This window comes from Bubalus kerabau, chromosome 17, assembly GCF_029407905.1.
Source record: "Bubalus kerabau isolate K-KA32 ecotype Philippines breed swamp buffalo chromosome 17, PCC_UOA_SB_1v2, whole genome shotgun sequence".
Lineage (NCBI taxonomy): Eukaryota > Metazoa > Chordata > Mammalia > Artiodactyla > Bovidae > Bubalus > Bubalus kerabau.
Genome location: NC_073640.1, coordinates 38,289,689 through 38,307,953, shown reverse-complemented (window position 1 = coordinate 38,307,953; position 18,265 = coordinate 38,289,689). Strand labels below are relative to the sequence as shown.

Here is an 18,265-nt window from a genome sequence, read left to right as displayed (position 1 = left end):
AGAAAACGAAGATCATGGCATTCGGTCCCATCACTTCATGGCAAGTAGATAGGGAAACAGTGGAAACAGTGTCAGACTTTATTTTTCTGGGCTCCAAAATCACTGCAGATGGTGACTGCAGCCATGAAATAAAAGACGCTTACTCCTTGAAAGGAAAGTTATGACCAACCTAGATAGCATATTCAAAAGCAGAGACATTACTTTGCCAACAAAGGTCCGTCTAGTCAAGGCTATGGTTTTTCCAGTGGTCATGCATGGATGTGAAGAAAGCTGAGTGCCGAAGAATTGATGCTTTTCAACTGTGGTGTTGAAGCAGACTCTTGAGAGTCCCTTGGACTGCAAGGAGATCCAACCAGTCCATTCTAAAGGAGATCAGCCCTGGGTGTTCTTTGGAAGGAACGATGCTAAAGCTGAAACTCCAATACTTTGGCCACGTCATACGAAGAGCTGACTCATTGGAAAAGGCTCTGATGCTGGGAGGGATTGGGGGCAGGAGGAGAAGGGGACAACAGAGGATGAGATAGCTGGATGGCATCACCGACTCGATGGACGTGAGTTTGAGTGAACTCCAGGAGATGGTGATGGACAGGGAAGCCTGGCGTGCTGCGATTCATGGGGTCGCAAAGAGTCAGACACGACTGAGCAACTGAACTGAACTGAACTGAAGAGGTTATCATGCAAGTATAAAACACTCAAGGTTTTCATTTGCATCAGGATAGTGAATAAATTAAAAAAATTGAATAATCCAAACAGTGGCCTAACAGTTCACACGGTGCCATGAGATATTACTGGTTTAGGTTTTAGTTTCTATATGGTAAGAACAGTAAAACTCTTTCTTTTATCTGAGAACAGTACTTCTTAAATTTTTCTAAAATCCTTTCTACACCAGAGTAGGATGACACATGACCCACTGGATCTTATGTGGAATCCAATGGACTCTACTTCAAGCTCACAGTTTCATCTTAAAAATGTTTTATGTTGGTCTGCAGTTTGTTCAATATAGTCGTATTAATGTAAAAATGTTTTAAGATACTAGTTCAATTGTATAACTTTACTCAAAACCTTTTGAGTAAAACCAATGCTGCAGGAAGACAGTCCAGGTTTATGATATGGTTTGGTATGTTCCTGATATGAGCTGGGTACTTATACACGCCCCAGTGTGAGAAACAGCTCTAGAGGATTCCAGAAGACTCAAGTCCAGCTTTGCCACTCATAAGCTGTGTTGTATCACTTTGGTCAAGACACCTGGTTATCACCTACAAAGCTCGAATAAATATGCCTTGATGACTTCATATGGTTGCTGTGAAGATCAATTAAGTAAAAAAGTAAAATAAAAGTATAAAGACAACCTGAAAGGTACAATTTATCTAAATGCATTATTATTTTGTAGGGAGCAATGCATTTTGGACAGAGAACAGACTGGGGCAGTATTTTTAACTATTTTAAATAAGAAACACAAAGGGATAAATTCAGGTGACCTTATCCTAAAATTTCTACCACTAAACTCTGCCTTTATATTAACTGTAGCTTAGTTATGTACAGAATTACAGCTATCACCAAATCAATACAACAGTCTAATTACCTAAACAAAGTACAAATATTCTGGGGGGAAAAACCCCCAAAACTGAAGTGGACTGGCCTGAGTTCGAACCATACTATGTTACTTCTCTATTTGGGGACTTTTAACATTACCAATGAAGGCTACTAACTAAAAATACACTTTTCTCTCATTATAGCTGCCATTTATTTATAGATGAGCTATAGTCAGGAAAAAATTTTGTAGTGTAGCTTCAGTAAGAGAAAGAAGAGACAGAAAAAAATAGCATAAGCAATGACTTTTATTAAATAGCAGGCCATTCACAACACACAAAACTCACAAAGTCAGAAAAGGAAGTAACCTGTGATCATTATCTTCATAGAGTTGTCAAAATTTATTTTTCATTTGCCACTAGTTAACTGACTTACCCAGATCACTTTTTCGGGCTATGACAGTGTCACAGTGGGGACAGTGAAATTTGGCCACATTTTCTGTGTGCTTCTGTAAAATGTGCATCTTCATGGTACCACTTTGGGTAAACCGTGCATGACAAATATAACATTCATAAGGTTTTTCCCCTTCAAAGAAAAAATACAGAATGAACAAATTAGATGAAATGACTAAATAACTACCATTTAATTGGAGGGTTACCAGGTGGCAGATATGCCAAGCCACAGATGATCTACAGTTCTTAACTCAGGAAGGATGAGGCTCAGGCCCACTGCCTGGCTCAGGCCTATCTTGAGAGATGAGTAAGAAGTCCCAAACTGTGGCCACCACCTCTGCTCTGCCCAGCTCTGCCACAGAGTCCTTCATGTTAGTAAAAGTAGTTTCTACAGCAGTACTTAACTTTGAAGGAGAGCAGATGGGATGATAGCGGGAGGACCTGCAAGTTTTTCTTTTTAGAAAAAGACTGTACTTTGAAAAACTGACAAGCTGGGTTAGGTAATCTACCCAGACTTCTAACAGTAAAAAATTTCCATTCTCCGGTATATATTCAGAGCAATGAATTCTGAAGGTATGCCAGAGAACATGTGTCAATTATATACTATTCTCATGCCCGTTTCCATTTGGGTAACTAATAAGGGTATGTGGTGGTTCCCAGGGTGCCATGGGATCTACTAAAAAGTGGTTCATTAATGCAAGCAAGGGAGAAGTCCTACCTGAATGGGTTCGCATGTGCCTTTTCAGCTTGTATGTGTCCCTGCTGGCATAACTGCACAAGCTGCACTGGAAAGGACGCTCCCCAGTGTGAGAGCGAATGTGACGTTTTAATTTGCTGACCTGAAAAAGCAACAAAACCTCTTAAACCTGTATTAACATAGGTTATGACATGAACACCGTGGGTCAAGCCCAAAAGCTTTGGTTTTGGAAACTGAAATTCGTAACAGAAAAAGTCTAAAGGACAGTATTTCTTCCTCTTTAACTGTTGCCACTAAAATCCCTATCATAATCTAAGGACGAGGGTAAAATGGATAGGGCATGAGTCAAGATGAGTTACTATTAACTGTTTAGGCTAGGTGATAGGTCCATGGGGTTGTGATACACTATTCTATCTACTTCTTTATATGTCTAAAATTCTCCAGAATAGTTTTAAAATAATTCATGCTTCTTGATGGATCAAGTTGCTAACAAACTTGAATCCAAGCTTATAAGTGCATTTTAATTCTCCTCAGTCTCTCTTTCTTTCAACAGCACTTCCCAGACAGGCCAGGCACCAGCGGCCTCTCACCTTCCTCCCTATGGACTTATGCTTTTCATCTTCAATTGGGTATCTTTTCAACAAAAGAGTGACTCTAAGGAGGGTTTCAAATACTCACTAACATTTGACTTGAAAATTTTAAAAAGTGTTCCAATTTTTACACTAAAATCCCCCTGTACTTCTACACAGTAAAAATTTCACACACTGTCTAAGGCTAAAGAATGGTTCCAACAATATTATTGAATAATTCTCTTTCTAGGACTATAGTTCAGTTCAGTTCTAGGACTTATCACATATTAAATTCCTGTACACCATAGGATCTATTCTTTTTCAGCCAACTCTTTTTTCTGGCTCCAATATCACACTGTCTTCATTTATCATATAGTTTTACAATAGCCAATAGCAAAAGCCCTTCATTCCCTTTTCAAAAATTTTTTAGTCATTCATATATACACTTCCAGTTGAAATTCAGAATCAACTTGACATGTGTATTTATTAATGTCCTTTGGAAAATTCTGAGACATTTTCTTCTTATAGGTATTAGGTGCTTTTTGCTGTTCAGTTTACCCCCAGGTCATTTTTACTGCTGTTAGAATTTGAACCTGTTTTCTAGTATTGGTATTGCATAAAATAAGTCATTAATTCCTGTGTATTCACCTTGGATCTGACCACTAGACTGAACTCAAATGTTCTAGGTTTTTCAGCCAACTCTTAGATTTTCTATGTAAGAAAATATGTCTGTAAGAAAAGACAGTTTTGTCTTTCCATTTATAATTCATTACTTATTTTATGCTATTATCTAGGATTTCAAATACAATGTTGAAATTCTAACTGTGATGGGTATCTTGTTCCAAAGTTACTTAGACTGGGTTTACTATAGGCTGCCAGTAGATACTTCTCATAAAAAAGACATTTTCTTCTACACTTGACTTGCTAGAACTTTAAACAGTATCAACTATCAAATTTTATAGTTTTTCAATTACAGAAATGATCATGTGGTTTTTCTTTAATCTCTCAATGTAGTACACACCAATAATTTCCTAATGTTAAATTACTCTTGCATTTTAGATATCTTCTATTTAATAATCACATTTTAGTAATACTTTATTACTAAATTTGGTCTGTTAATTTATTTAAAATTTTGGCTTTTCTGTGAGAAAAAGATACAGTTTTCTTTTTAGAAGTATCCTAATCCAACCAGTCCATTCTAAAGGAGATCAGTCCTGGGTGTTCTTTGGAAGGAATGATGCTAAAGCTGAAACTCCAATACTTTGGCCACCTCATGTGAAGAGTTGACTCATTGGAAAAGACTCTGATGCTGGGAGGGACTGGGGGCAGGAGGAGAAGGGGACGACAGAAGATGAGATGGCTGGATGGCATCACCGACTCGATGGCCGTGAGTCTGAGTGAACTCCGGGGAGTTGGTGATGGACAGGCAGGCCTGGCGTGCTGCGATTCATGGGGTCGCAAAGAGTCGGACATGACTGAGCGACTGAACTAAACTGAATCCAGTTTTGGTAAAGAGTCAGACATGACTGAGCGACTGAACTGAACTGAATCCAGTTTTGGTAACAAGGTAACCTCAAATGATTATGGTGAGAAAATCTTCCATTTTTAAAATACTCTTGGTATAGTGACTTGTTTCTTTGCAGTTTGGTAGAATTTGCCTGTAACATTAATAACATGTGGATTAGTACTCTTTTTTTAATGGGTAAACCTTTCACACTCATTACAAATTTTTCTTTCTAGTGGTGGGGAGGAGGAGTGGTAGTAATCTAGTAAGATACTCTATCTTGTATTATGAGGATATAAACTACCCTCACACAGGAGTCAGGATCTTCTTAAAACAAGGAACCAACAAGGAGCTGAACTTCTACACCGAACTTACTTCTACACTGGCGTAATCGCACATGGAACACTTAAATGGCTTCTCATGGGTGTGTTTGTAACGACGATGCCGCACCAATTCTCCACTAGTCACAAAGGCCATATCACAGTCTGGGCACTTGTGAGGACGAGTACCTGGACAAAGGAGGACATAACAGAAAGACAAGGACATGGTTAATTTCAGAGCTCAATGTGTGGCACAACTGCAGCATGAGGCTGGACCCTGGGTATCTCACCGACCATGCCTGAGAATAGCTCCAAAAGCTACAGGTAAGCCCAGCTGACTTTATAACACCAATCTCAAAATATTAAAAACACATGCCAAACGTTTAGTTTTTCTTAATTACCATTTTGAGTCTGCTGTCTTTGAATACAAAATCATTTTTATCCCTATTTTGTGAATATTCTGATCACTATGGATTAAAGGTTAATAGAAATACCTGTTTCAACCCATCTAAAAAAATACAGAACACATCTTTTAAACCTCAATGTCTATCAAGTAGAGGTCACAGAATTAATAGTCATTTGACTCAAGATTCTTCTACACATCAAAACTTACTGTATTGAAATTATATATACAGAACCAGTGAGCTGTCCATATTGACCAACTTTTTCTTAAAAAAAAAAAAAAAAAAAAAAAAAGAAATATAATAACATGTTTTCTATTTTAATTTGGTTTCATATGGTATTCTAGAGATTTACCAAAGGCTTTAAAAGTATATTGCCTTTTATGTTATGTGATTTAAATAGACTGTTTTCAAATATCCGTATCTAATATTCTGTGATTTGAATGTTAAATCATAGAATATTTAAATATTTTTTGAACTAATACTATATCTTCTATGGACTTCCCTCGTGGCTCAGACAGTAAAGCATCTGCCTACAATGTGGGAGACCTGGGTTCAATCCCTGGGTTGGGAAGATCTCCTGGAGGAGGAAATGGCAACCCACTCCAGTATTCTTGCCTGGAAAATCCCATAGACAGAACAGCCTGGTAGGCTACAGTCCACGGGGTCGCAAAGAGTCGGACACGACTGAGCGACTTCACTTTCACTTATATCTTCTATATTTCTTGGTTTTTTTCTTGTTTTATTTTTCCTTTCACTGAGATAATCTTATTGTTTTTAATATGTCTTCCCATAGTAGCCTCATAATGTAACATGACTTTAGAAGATCTTCTCTAGCCACTTTATATTCTGAACACTGCACTTGAAATATTATGACCAAGTAATATTCACAACAAAGAGATAAAGCTGACAGCAGAACACAGTACTGTTTTCATAGGTTGTTATCATCACCATCTGTAATCGTGGGTAAGAAGTGAACAGCAAGGTCATCTCAAACACCAAAATCAAAGGCAGGCTACCTTTGAGAATGGAATCAGGAAGACTCACAATGTTATGAATGGGACCAGCCATTTGCAGAAATGATTTTCCCAGAGATTGAGAATACTGGAGAGGGCAATGTGTTTGGATATGACAGCAATTATTAGAAAATTCCAAAGAATGTTCATTTATTCAGTTTGCTTCTTTAGTTCCACTGAGGATTAAGAGTGAAGGATAGAGTTCTTATGTATGAAAAATGTACAGTCTGGAGATACAGATAGGTAAGTAAAACAACAATTAACAAGAGAAGGAAAGCAACATCAATTCCTATTAGGACACGGTAAGCTGAAAACAAAGAATTTCCAATGTTTACCTAGCATTACCAAAGGGGGAGAAAGAGGCCTGCCTCCGATAGACCTAAGCATGGCAATTAGGAAACAAGCAGACACCGCTGTGGGACATGAATTTTCATCAGGTTGTACCACATGACTGACTATGTCCCTCTGCTCAAGGTCCACGCTCACCAGGACACCGTTCAATTGCTACAGCATCTGGACATAGGCAAGGGTGCCCCCTAGGATGCAATACTATTGCATCTACAAAATAAAAAGGTGCATTCTTCACCATAAACTGATGTTCTGTTATGCTCCTGACTCTTGAGGGTTTGGTTAGTATGAATTGGTCCTGCTAAATCACTTGTAAATAGCCAAATTTCTTATTTTCAAAGCTGAGGACTTGACCATGACACAGTGCCCACATCAAGGCACTCCCATTTTGGCAGTCCTATAATGTGTTCAGCTGCTTTTATCCAGTCTTGTGCCTTTTCCCTAGGATTTTCAAACTACCAAATAAAACATATTATCATCGTCAAGAGTCTGGGTAGAAACTAGGGAGTTGGTGAGAAGTGACTACGTCACATTAACAAATACACTACTGCACAGCATACTGCTTACAGGCCAACCCTTACTTGATCATGTTCATCAGACAACCAACAAATCAGAGAAAACAAGAGTCGTCATGTAAAATGAGGTGGAGAATCTGGATAGAAGAAAGCTATTCTGCATGAAGAATCAGGTGAGAGAAGTTTCTATTTGCACTTGGAGCCAATTATCAACACCATAAGTGTGTAAGAGCCCAGAAGAGAGTCTCAGGAGAGCTTCAGCCCACAGTTCTCCCCTGTAGTGACTCCAGAATCTGACCACGGTCTACACGAAGCTAATATTAGAATATTGAGTATGTGTGGACCATGAATGAACAAATGTTTGAAATGCTGGGACAGTGTCTTAAATTTTTCATTCTGGGTTTATGAACTATAGCTTTTTCTTTGAGGTAAAACAACCAGAAACCATGGTTTTTACAGAGGACCACATTTCTATTTCTAATGTTCTTCCTCATAGTGCCTGGCAACTGTTGCCTGGGATTTTGGGGGGTTAGTTTTTCTCATTGTTGTTAAAACTTTAGCAACACAATGGTGATGTCCCTCAGGAAATATTATAGATTGTAAATATCATAGGTTGGTTAACTACCATAGAAAATCTTTATCTGAATCACCATCCTTACATAATTTGGATTATTTCCCATAAATTTTCTTTGTATTTGCCCATAAGTCCACTTGCTTACAATAAATCAAGATTACAAAAAGGGTATTATAAGAAAAGAACAAAGAAGTCTTACTACTTTTACTCCCACTGGGATCAGCTTAGAAGATATTTAAAACTCAAGTTTAAGCCTTTGCTAAGCTGTAGTCCCCAACATGTTTATCCAGCACCTACCTGTGTGTGTGTTAAGGTGATTCCTCAGAAGGGTGACTGTTCTGAATGCCCTGCCACAGAGATGGCACTTATGTGGTCTCTCATCAGTGTGACTTTTCATATGCCGATCCAAATTTGAACGCCGTGGACATGTGTAACTGCAAAGCTCACACTGGAATGTCTTCTTTACACCTATATGCAAAATAAAACACTTACTTGTTGCAGGGTTTCAAAATTTTTAAGATTAATCCTAAGCTTAAACTTCTACAGATATATTTTGTTAGCTTTTTATAACTAAACCCAATTAAGTCATATTTAGTCATAATTATCTCATGCTACCAATAGATTTCTTTCTTTTCAGGACTTAAAGTACTCAATCTGAAAACACTTTAGACTGGCTAAAAAAATTGATACCCACATCACAATCTTTAAAAAAATAAATCCATTTAATATAAAATAATCTACATATGTACTGTTATGTGCTTTATCCCAAAATGGTTTTGAGAATATAATAGATAAACTTATTTTACCTTTCTTTTTAATTTTTGTTGGCTTTGGAGGCTTCATGTTACCAACCACTTTCTCTGCATTAACCTCTGACAGCAGACCCTCCTGCTGCTCTTCCTCAAAATCATACACAGACACATCCACATCTTTGCCCTCCTCTGTGTAACGCAGTTTGCTCTTTTTGGTTTTCTTTGTTTTTTTGGCTGGTGGCTGATAGTCTGGGTCTTTTTGCCAACTAGGATCTTCCTGAGGTGGAAGTTCCCCTTGCTCTAAGGTCTCCACCTCTCCATTGGCCCCCACTTTTACCACTTGAAACCCTTCAGGCAAAGGTAAGGTGTGACATATCACAGGTTCACTTTCTGCAAGGCCCTCTTTAGACACTTCATTCTCATAAGCCCCCTGAAGTTCTTCTACTGAAGTGGTAGCAACAGGTACAGTCACAGGAACAGGTACTTGTACAAGCTGAAGCTCTCCTATGTTGATAGGCTGTTCCTCCATATTTACAACCTGCAAGGTTATAATCTGGGTATCGTCCACGGCAGCCTCTGCTTCTGGAGCGACTGCACCCTCCATGACTTCAGTCTTCATCTGAAGAAGGGTAGGATCCAGCTGTTCCATCATCACCATCTGTACACTGCTATTGACATCCTGGACCACCTCACCACCATCAGTCTGGTTCTGGGGAAGGTGGCAAGCGTCCTCTTCCTGGCCCCCTTCCCGGCGTCTCTGGTAAGTCTTTCTCTCCTTTCCTTTAATGAAAGTTTCAGACTCTTCCACAATGGCTTCAACCGCCTCACCTTCCATTTCCCCTTCCTTTATTAAAGGAGAACACAGATTGTTATTTAAAATAAAATTTATCTAAACGAAAACATATATTTTAAAACAAAAAAGGACCACCAATGTTTGTTAATATTACAAAAAGACATAACAGATATTATGCACCTCTTGGTAGAAGAAGGGAATACTATCTACGAAGTAGTCTTTTAAGACAAAACAAAAAAATCTTGAATCAAGCCTCTAGATCCAACTACCAATTAACAGGAAATTGGTGACAGAGGATATTAATTTACACTCCAGGGATGAAATTCATGAAACCCAAACTAAAGGAAACTGCAGGAATAACTACTCATTGTCTTCTGTAAAGAAATCACCAGGAAGAAAAAAAAAATGTGAAGGGTACAGGGAGAACCTACAGATCAGTGGTTCTTATGCCAGGAGACATTTGGCAAGGCCTGGACATGTTTCTGACTGTGTGGATAACAACAAACTGTGGAAAATTCTTAAAGAGACGGGAGACCAGACCACCTGACCAGCTTCCTGAGAAATCTGTATCAGGTCAAGAAGCAGTTAGAACTGGACATAGAACAACGGACTGATTCCAAATTACAAAAGGAGTACGTCAAGTACTTATATGCAGAGTATATCATGCGAAATGCCAGGCTGGATGAAGCACAAGCTGGAATCAAGACTGCTGGGAGAAATATCAAATAACCTCCAATATGCAAATACCACCACCTTTATGGCAGAAAGTGAAGAGGAACTGAAGAGCCTCTTGATGAAAGTCAAAGAGGAGAGTGAAAAAGCTGGCTTAAAACTCAACATTCAAAAAACGAAGATCATGGCATCTGGTCCCATCACTTTATGGCAAATAGATGGGGAAACAGTGACAGATTTTCTTATCTTGGGCTCCAAAATTACTGCAGATGGTGACTGTAGTCATGAAATTAAAAGACACTTGCTCCTTGGAAGAAAAGTTTTGACCAACCTAGACAGCATATTAAAAAGCAGAGATATTACTTTGCCAACAAAGGTCCGTCTAGTCAAGGCTATGGTTTTTCCAATAGTCATGTATGGATGTGAGAGTTGGACTATAAAGAAACCTGAGCACCGAAGAACTGATGCTTTTGAACTGTGGAGTTGGAGAAGACTCTTGAGAGTCCTTTGGACTGCAAGGAGATTCAACCAGTCAATCCTAAAGGAAATCAGTCCTGAATATTCATTGGAAGGACTGATGCTGAAGCTCCGATACTTTGGCCACCTGATGTGAAAAACTGACTCACTAGAAAAGACCCTGATGCTGGGCAAGATTGAAGGCAGGAGGAGAAGGGGACGAGATGAGGGTGAGATGGTTGGATGGCATCACCAACTAGATAGACATGAGTTTGAGCAAGCTCTGGGAGTTGGTGATGGACAGGGAAGCCTGGCATCCTGCAGTCCATGGGTTAGCAAAGAGTCGGACATGACTGAGCGACCCAACTTGACTTGGACATGTTTCTGGTTGTCACTACTTGTGCAGGTAAGCTACCAGTATCTAGTGCTATCTAGTGGATAGAGGCCAGAGACGTTACTAAGCATCCTCCTCTGCACAGGTGAGTCTTTCACAACAAAGAATTATTGGTCCCCAAATGTCAGTAAGTGCAGAGGTTGAGAAACCCTGATACAGACAAAAGAAGCTTAAGAGATATAGCAACCACAATCTATGGATCTTGTTTGTATTGATTCAAACCAACAAATGTTATTTAAAAATGCCATGAGACAATGGGATTCAACTCTGTCTGGATATTTGATATTAAAGTTATTAACAAAACTGGTTTACATCTTACACATTTCTTACATCTGGCAGACGACCTGTTTTTAGCTAAATTCTCCCTTAGAAAACAAGTCATCGGAATGCCTTTTCTCCATGCTCTTCTTTTTCTCTGAGCCAGAGTCAGAACTTGAATCCGGAGTCCAATGGCCCTGCTTGTAGCTACCATACACCTCCACTTCCTGTCTCATATCATCATCTCATACCTGAAATACATTCACGTATTTCTCTTCTCTGTAAGACCATAAGTTTGTTGAGGACAGAGACCACGTATATAACAAGTAGTTTTTACCCTTTAGCACTGTGCCTAGGTTATTAAGAACACAATAAATGCTAACTGAATACATAATAGAAAATAGAAAAATCAGTTTCTCTCTGATTTATAGTTTCTGGCTCTTACATCTTCTGAGTGCTGAGAATACCTAGGTATCTAAGAGTAAAATGAGTCTGCGCAATGTCCAATTCCTATCAATAAACTGACTTAACAAAACCAATAAGTATATAAAAAGTTAATTCAAAATTAAAATTTAAAGTGTTTTGTATTCTTGCTCTCATCTCAAAGCTTCTGCCATGCCTATCAGAGACCCATCTCTTCAATTCAGGTACCTAAACACTATCCATAATAGCAGTCAGAGAAGGCTCCTTAAGTCAGGACCACCTGCAAGGTAGTACAAAGACCAAGATTATGCAGACTTGATCTGCGTTTTAGGAGTTACTGTCTAACAAAACAGAGAATAGGTACAATGGCTCAAGGTAAAAGAAGGTAGATTTGGCCAGGTGTGAGATCAAGATGGTCAGGACTTTTAAAGGCAACACGGTGCATGTGTGCATGTGTGCACACACATGCTTAAAAAGCATACAATAGAGGAAAGAACAGAAAGAGGAGAAAGATGTGTTGGTTCTGGCCATAGACTGGATGGTCTTGAATGACAAAATATTAAGACTATACCCATTTGGTTGTCAATGGAAATCACATATGCTTTCTAAGCACTGAAAATTGAGACTTACTTGATTCATAAAGAACAGTGCTTGATTTCTTCAACAAAGTGTATCTGTATATTTGCAAAGAGGAGAGATGTACTGACCCCAGATAATCTATTCAGATTCATGACTGGTTGGTCTTTAAGCCATTATTTTTCCTTGAATGTATCTGCTGATAAAACAACCACACTATTATGCACTTAAATTTTTCTCAAAATCATCTGTTTCCCCAGTGGGTTTGTTAAAACTCTTTGAGGGAAAAAGCCAGGGTTGAAGCAACCCTACATATTTGGACTGATTCAGCAAACCTCACTATCTGCATAGAACAAAACCAAGCCTAATGGAAAACCTTGTGGGTTGCTGGGTTTCCCTGATTTGTTCTGCCATTACCTACTTTCCTTAGCCCCTTGTATTCAACAACCAAGAGTATACTACAATGCTCGATGCAAAGACCTCTTACTATCTGTTCCATTAACAGGACAAATATAACAAAATGCTACCACAGAACATGAGGGTCAAGGGACATTTGTGAAGTGCTTTATAATTTGCCTATAAATGAAAAATGTCTGAGCATGAATGTGCTAGCATTGTTATAAGATTTTATTTATATTTCTGATAGTGAAAAACTACTTTAGGCATGATCCTAGCTATAATTTCTTTTATATAATCACTACTGTTCAGACATATCATTCTTGGGATAAGAATGTTCTATACTAGAACCATCCAACAGAAACGTGAGCTACATACATATAATTCAAATTTTTCCAGTAGCCATATTTCAAAGTAAAAAGAAACAGACAAAATCAATTTTAGTAATCTAACCCAATATATCCAAAATAGTATCATTTCAAGATGAAATCAATAAAAAAAAGTTGAGATACTGTACCTTCTTTTTTTATAATAAGCCTTTGAAATCTGGTATAAATTTTATAGTAAATCTCAATTTGAACCAGTCACATGGTAAATTCTCAATGGCCACAAGTGGCTAGGTGCTACTGAGGACCAGGAACACTGGCTTAACCTCGGAACTTCTAAAAACAGAATTTCAGGCTCTATCCTTGACTCACAGAATTACAACTTGCAATTTAACAGATCCCCGAATGGTGTCATATATTAAAGTCTGAGATGCACTACTTTATACTATTACTTTCCTCATTCCCATCCCCCCCAAAAAAAACCTTCCTAGGCCATGATGGTCTGAAATCAATACCCCAACAGATGATGATAACTTCAATGCTGGAGTTAGGAACAGAGAGAAGAATGCCCCATAATGATGGAAACATTCTTGGAAAAGTATGAAAAAACAAAAAATTTCACACGCTGTAAATGCTAATGCTGGCCCTGCCAGAGAATCACTACATAACCCAGGCTATTCAGATATCCTCAACAATGAAACTGGTGGAGGAAAAGCATTTAATCTCTGAGCTCGGTGAGATTTTGTAGCACACAACAATCTGAAGAACAATGAAAAATCCATCTTGTCTCTGCCATGAATTTGAAAACTTAAAATACTAGAAATCGCTTGTAAATAACCAAGTCCAACCCAAAAGAGGTTGTGGAATTATAAACCAGGCAGAAAGAGAATTGGTGCAAAGGAATCAAATTGAAACCAATTATGCTGCCTGGGAGTTAAGCTGACAAGAGTACCCTCTCATCATGAATAAACACATGGCATAAGGTCCATGAACATCACTATCTATTCAGGGTCTTATAGCAGTAAGTTCTATTTTTACAGAGAAAAAATCAGACACAAAGTAGCAAGCCACCAGCCTCTCCCATTCACAGCTTGGAAGTCCCAGGGCATGCCTTCCAGGAGTGGATCCTCTACTTCCTCTGGGGGTGGGGGGTGCAGGTGGAAGGGAAGGAGTCTACCAGTCAGTAACTCACCTAACAGGCTGGCGGAGGTCTCTCTCCCCACTCCCTGGAGACTGTGCTATCCTAGCTGTTTCACCCCATTAGTGGTTTGGATCCATCCTTTCCCTCCTCCACAGGCTCAGCTGTGCCTCCCGCTTTCCACTCAGTTTCTGTTGAGTCTGTCATATTCTTGGCCTCTCTGCTTACTTGAGTCAGGTGTGCTTTCTAGGTTCTGTCAAATCTTCTAGTGGACCAATGTCATTAAGAACAGGTTTACATTAACCTCTGGACAAAACTCTTTTAGATTATCAAAGTATATTGCTTATTCATAGAAGTCTGAAAAATGAAGCACAAATAGGACTTAAAAAAAATTGTTCACAATTTCTACACCTAATCACCTAGTACTTTGATGCTATTTTCCTCTTAGGGATGTATTTTTAAATATAGATGAAACTATATACATAAAATTTACATACATTTCTATATGGCTTTGCGGTGTTTTAAATACTTTACTAAATACCTTACTAAAAAGGACTCCACTCCCAACTCAACCCTCTCTAGTCTTGCTTGATACACAAGCACCATTCACCAGGAACTACACCAGCCAACCTGAAGGTCTTCCCCTCATCCTCAAACTCAATTTTTCTTTGGCATCTAACAGCATGAAGCTGATTCCTCCTTCATCAGCCTCTTTTCTCTCTTGGTTCCTGTTTTCCTAGGTCTCTCCCTTGTTTCTGAGAGCTCTCCCCCCAGGTGCTCTGAGCAACATCAAGACTCTGTTCCTTTCTCTGTAGTCATTCAGCTCATGAACCTTTTTATTTTTTACTTCAGTTGTCTCAACCCAGAGGTCTTCTAAGTCCACATGTGCAATTCCTCCGTTTCAATGCCTAAAGGATCTCTCTCTTCTATGGGTGTCTGGCTATCACCTTCAACTCAGTGGCACTGGATAAGGAATAAAGAAACCTGGGGAATTCCCTGGCAGTCCAGGGGCTAGGACTCAGTGCTCTCACTGCTATGGCCCAGGTTCAATCCCTGGTTGGGGAACTAAGATCCTGCAAGCCGTGTGGCACAGCTAAAATAAAAGAAAGAAAAAATAATAATAATAAAAGAAAGAAACCCAGACTTGAAACCCTCATCATCCCTAACCAACCAAATGAGCTTGGCAAAATGGGTTAGTCCTCTGGGTTGCAGTAGCACACAAAAAATGGAATTCTGTAGAACAGACCCTTCCCTGTACCCTCTACCATCTTAAAACTGAAGCTTGGGAGTATTAATTAAAAAAAAAAAATCATTCGATCAGATCAACTTATGGGTAGAAGATGGGGCAAGATGGGGTTCCCTTAGACTGAGGCAGGGTGAAACTGGCATATGAGGGTGAGGAACCTGCAAGAGAGGAAAACTGGTATCTGAGTACCTCTTGCTCACCACTATTCTCTCACTGTGGAAAAAAAAACACACGCTGACTGGCTGAGTGGAAGGGTACACAGGCCCAGACTCTCCACAAAGTATCCAGAAGTCTGCCTATGCTCCTGCACCACCAACCTGACCTGCATCCTAAGGGAACCTGCTGGATCAGCTCTTCCCTTCTTGCCTGTCAGTGCTGTATCAGCTCTCTATTGCTCAAATCTTTTTCTCTTAAAATTCCCCTTAACCCCACTTGACAACTTAGCATCTGCTGTCTCTGTATTCCTCCTTGATCAACCCCACAGTAGCTGTCTCTATTCCTTAACATCTCTTCCACGCCTCAGTTCACCAGTTTGGTTTCTGTTCCCCAATACTCAATACTGGCTCTGAAGCCAGTAATGGCCCTTAACTGGTAAACCCAAAGGAGACTTTTCTGTCCTTGTCTGACTTGACCTCTTTGTGGAATTCAGCATTCTATTCTAGGCTTTAACCCATTAAATTATGGGTTAAAATTATAAAATTATGCCAGACCACCAGAAAGCTGGGTATACTTGGGTCACTTGGTCTTATTCCTTACAGAACTGCTCTCACCAAGTTTTATTTTGACATTATGCCCTTGACTTACACTAAAGAATACATGGAAGAAATTTCGAGTTACCTGCTTGGAAAAGCTTTGTTTCAACTAAGGAATTTTTTTCTTACATTCTGAGACCTATGTAACAGGATCATGTTACCATTATTTTAGCTGGCCACACCTTTATGAATCTTTTCCCTCTCAAACTATGTAATAACTTTTTATTCTAATTTGTATTTTCTGGGGTTTTGAATTTATATCATTTACTATTTATATTTTCTATACATTTCTTCAATTTCTTTGTGGAACAAGATGAGTTATAAATAAACAAAATTATATATACCTATTATTTAATAAATAGGAAATTCAGAAAAACATATAGAAATATAAACTTACAACATTCTTAACACAACCTCAATTCAAAATTTGCAGACCTTTTTGAAGATCACAAAACTCTTCTAGGAGGCATAAAAGACGTCACTCAATAGGCACACTGCTATCCTATATCCATGATCAGAAAGGCCAAACATCAAGATGTTAATTATTTCTGGTTCATATAATTTTCAAAATCTGGCTGAAAAATGAAGGCCACCCTTTATTTCCAAATATTAACATAGTAAGTAATATAGTATTAACACAATAAGTAATATAGTGTAGTACTGTCACTATCACAGCCAGCCAATATAAACAGATTGGAGAATCCAGAAACAACTCGTAGCATATATAAAGCTGTCAGTTTAAAATTACTTGGGGAGGACTTCCCTGGTGGTCCAGAGGTTAAGAATTAGAACTCCCAAGGCAGGGGTCCAGGTCCCTTCCCTGGTCAGGAAACTGTGTGGCACTAGATTCCATGTGCCACACTGAAGAGTTTCACCACAAAAAAGATCCTGAGTACCACAACTAGGACCTAGTGGAGCCAAATAAATATTTAAAAAATTAAATCAGGAAGGAAAGAGGATTATTTTGATAAAAGGTGCCAGAAAAACTATAAATGAGTAGAGTATTTAAGTTACAGTAAGTTACACCTTTGATCCACCTGGAATATATTCTGTTCTAAGAGATAAGGAGACATTAACAAAAACAAAAAAGAAATGGGAATTCCCTGGTGGTCCAGTGGTTAGGACTCCATGCTCTCACTGCCAAGGTCTCAGGTTTGATCCCTGCCTGGGGATCTGGGATCCCACAAGCCAAATCTGAAAACCAAAGTTGAAAAAGATATAGGTAAATGGTCTTCTGATCTCAGAATGAGGAAGGCTTTATGTTTAAGATTCCTAAATAATAGGAGAGCATAGAGGAAACTGTTGAAATTTTGACCACCTTGAAGCTTAAAAAACACCCCCAAAACTGTAAAAACAAATACATGTTGAATAAAATGACCAAAAAGAACATAACTACAGCATATATGACAAAAGATTAATAATAATATCCTTATTATATTAGCAGTTATAAATTTTATAAGAAAAAGACAAATACCAAAAAAGAAGGCTGGGAAAAGGACACAAGTAGATCACTCAAAGAAATACAAATGGTAGATGAATAAAAAAACCAAAAAAAACAACTAAGTCTAAACATTAAGAAGAATACAAATTAAAACAATGTGACAGCACTGTACCTCTATTAAACCTTAAGACTATTTTAAAGGATAACTCTCAACCCAGTGAGAACAGCAAGGTAACTCACAGATACAGCGAACAATCTAGTGGTTGCCAGAGAGGAGGTGAGCTGGGGGTGGGTGACACAGGTGAACAAGACTAAGAGGTACAAACTACCAGTTATAAAATAAATGTTACAAAGAACAAAAAATATTAACTTTGTATGGTGTGCAATCTAAAAAAATATCGAATCACTATGCTGCACACCTGAAACTAATATAATATTCTAAGTAAACTACAAAAAAAAAAAAAAATCAGCAAGGTAACTGGTGATATGAGTCAAGAATTTTTAATATTCAAATTGTGATCCAATAATTTAGCTTCAGATTTTATGCTCAGAAATAATCAGAGATTATAAGGACATTGTTAATCAGAGTGAATAATTATAAACAACCTAAAATTACAACAATAGGGAAAAGTTTAATTTGGTAAATGATGACACATCCATAAAACAGTTATCACACAGATATTAAAAATCATGTTTTAATATAATCCTCATATGAG

At 38.4% G+C, this 18,265-nt stretch overlaps 1 protein-coding gene across 6 annotated transcripts in view; it reads right to left on the bottom strand.

Annotated features, from left to right (window-relative positions):
• CTCF (CCCTC-binding factor) overlaps positions 1-18,265 on the bottom strand; it is a 45,755-nt gene that overhangs the window by 11,187 nt on the left and 16,303 nt on the right. For all 6 annotated transcript variants that reach the window (XM_055553555.1, XM_055553553.1, XM_055553554.1 and 3 more), the window contains 5 exons: positions 8,733-9,522; positions 8,224-8,394; positions 5,128-5,261; positions 2,701-2,821; positions 1,966-2,115 (listed from right to left, as the gene is read on the bottom strand). In XM_055553555.1, coding sequence (XP_055409530.1) covers positions 1,966-2,115; positions 2,701-2,821; positions 5,128-5,261; positions 8,224-8,394; positions 8,733-9,513 — 1,357 coding nt within the window. In that variant the 5' untranslated portion in view covers positions 9,514-9,522. The remainder of the gene's footprint in view (positions 1-1,965; positions 2,116-2,700; positions 2,822-5,127; positions 5,262-8,223; positions 8,395-8,732; positions 9,523-18,265) is intronic.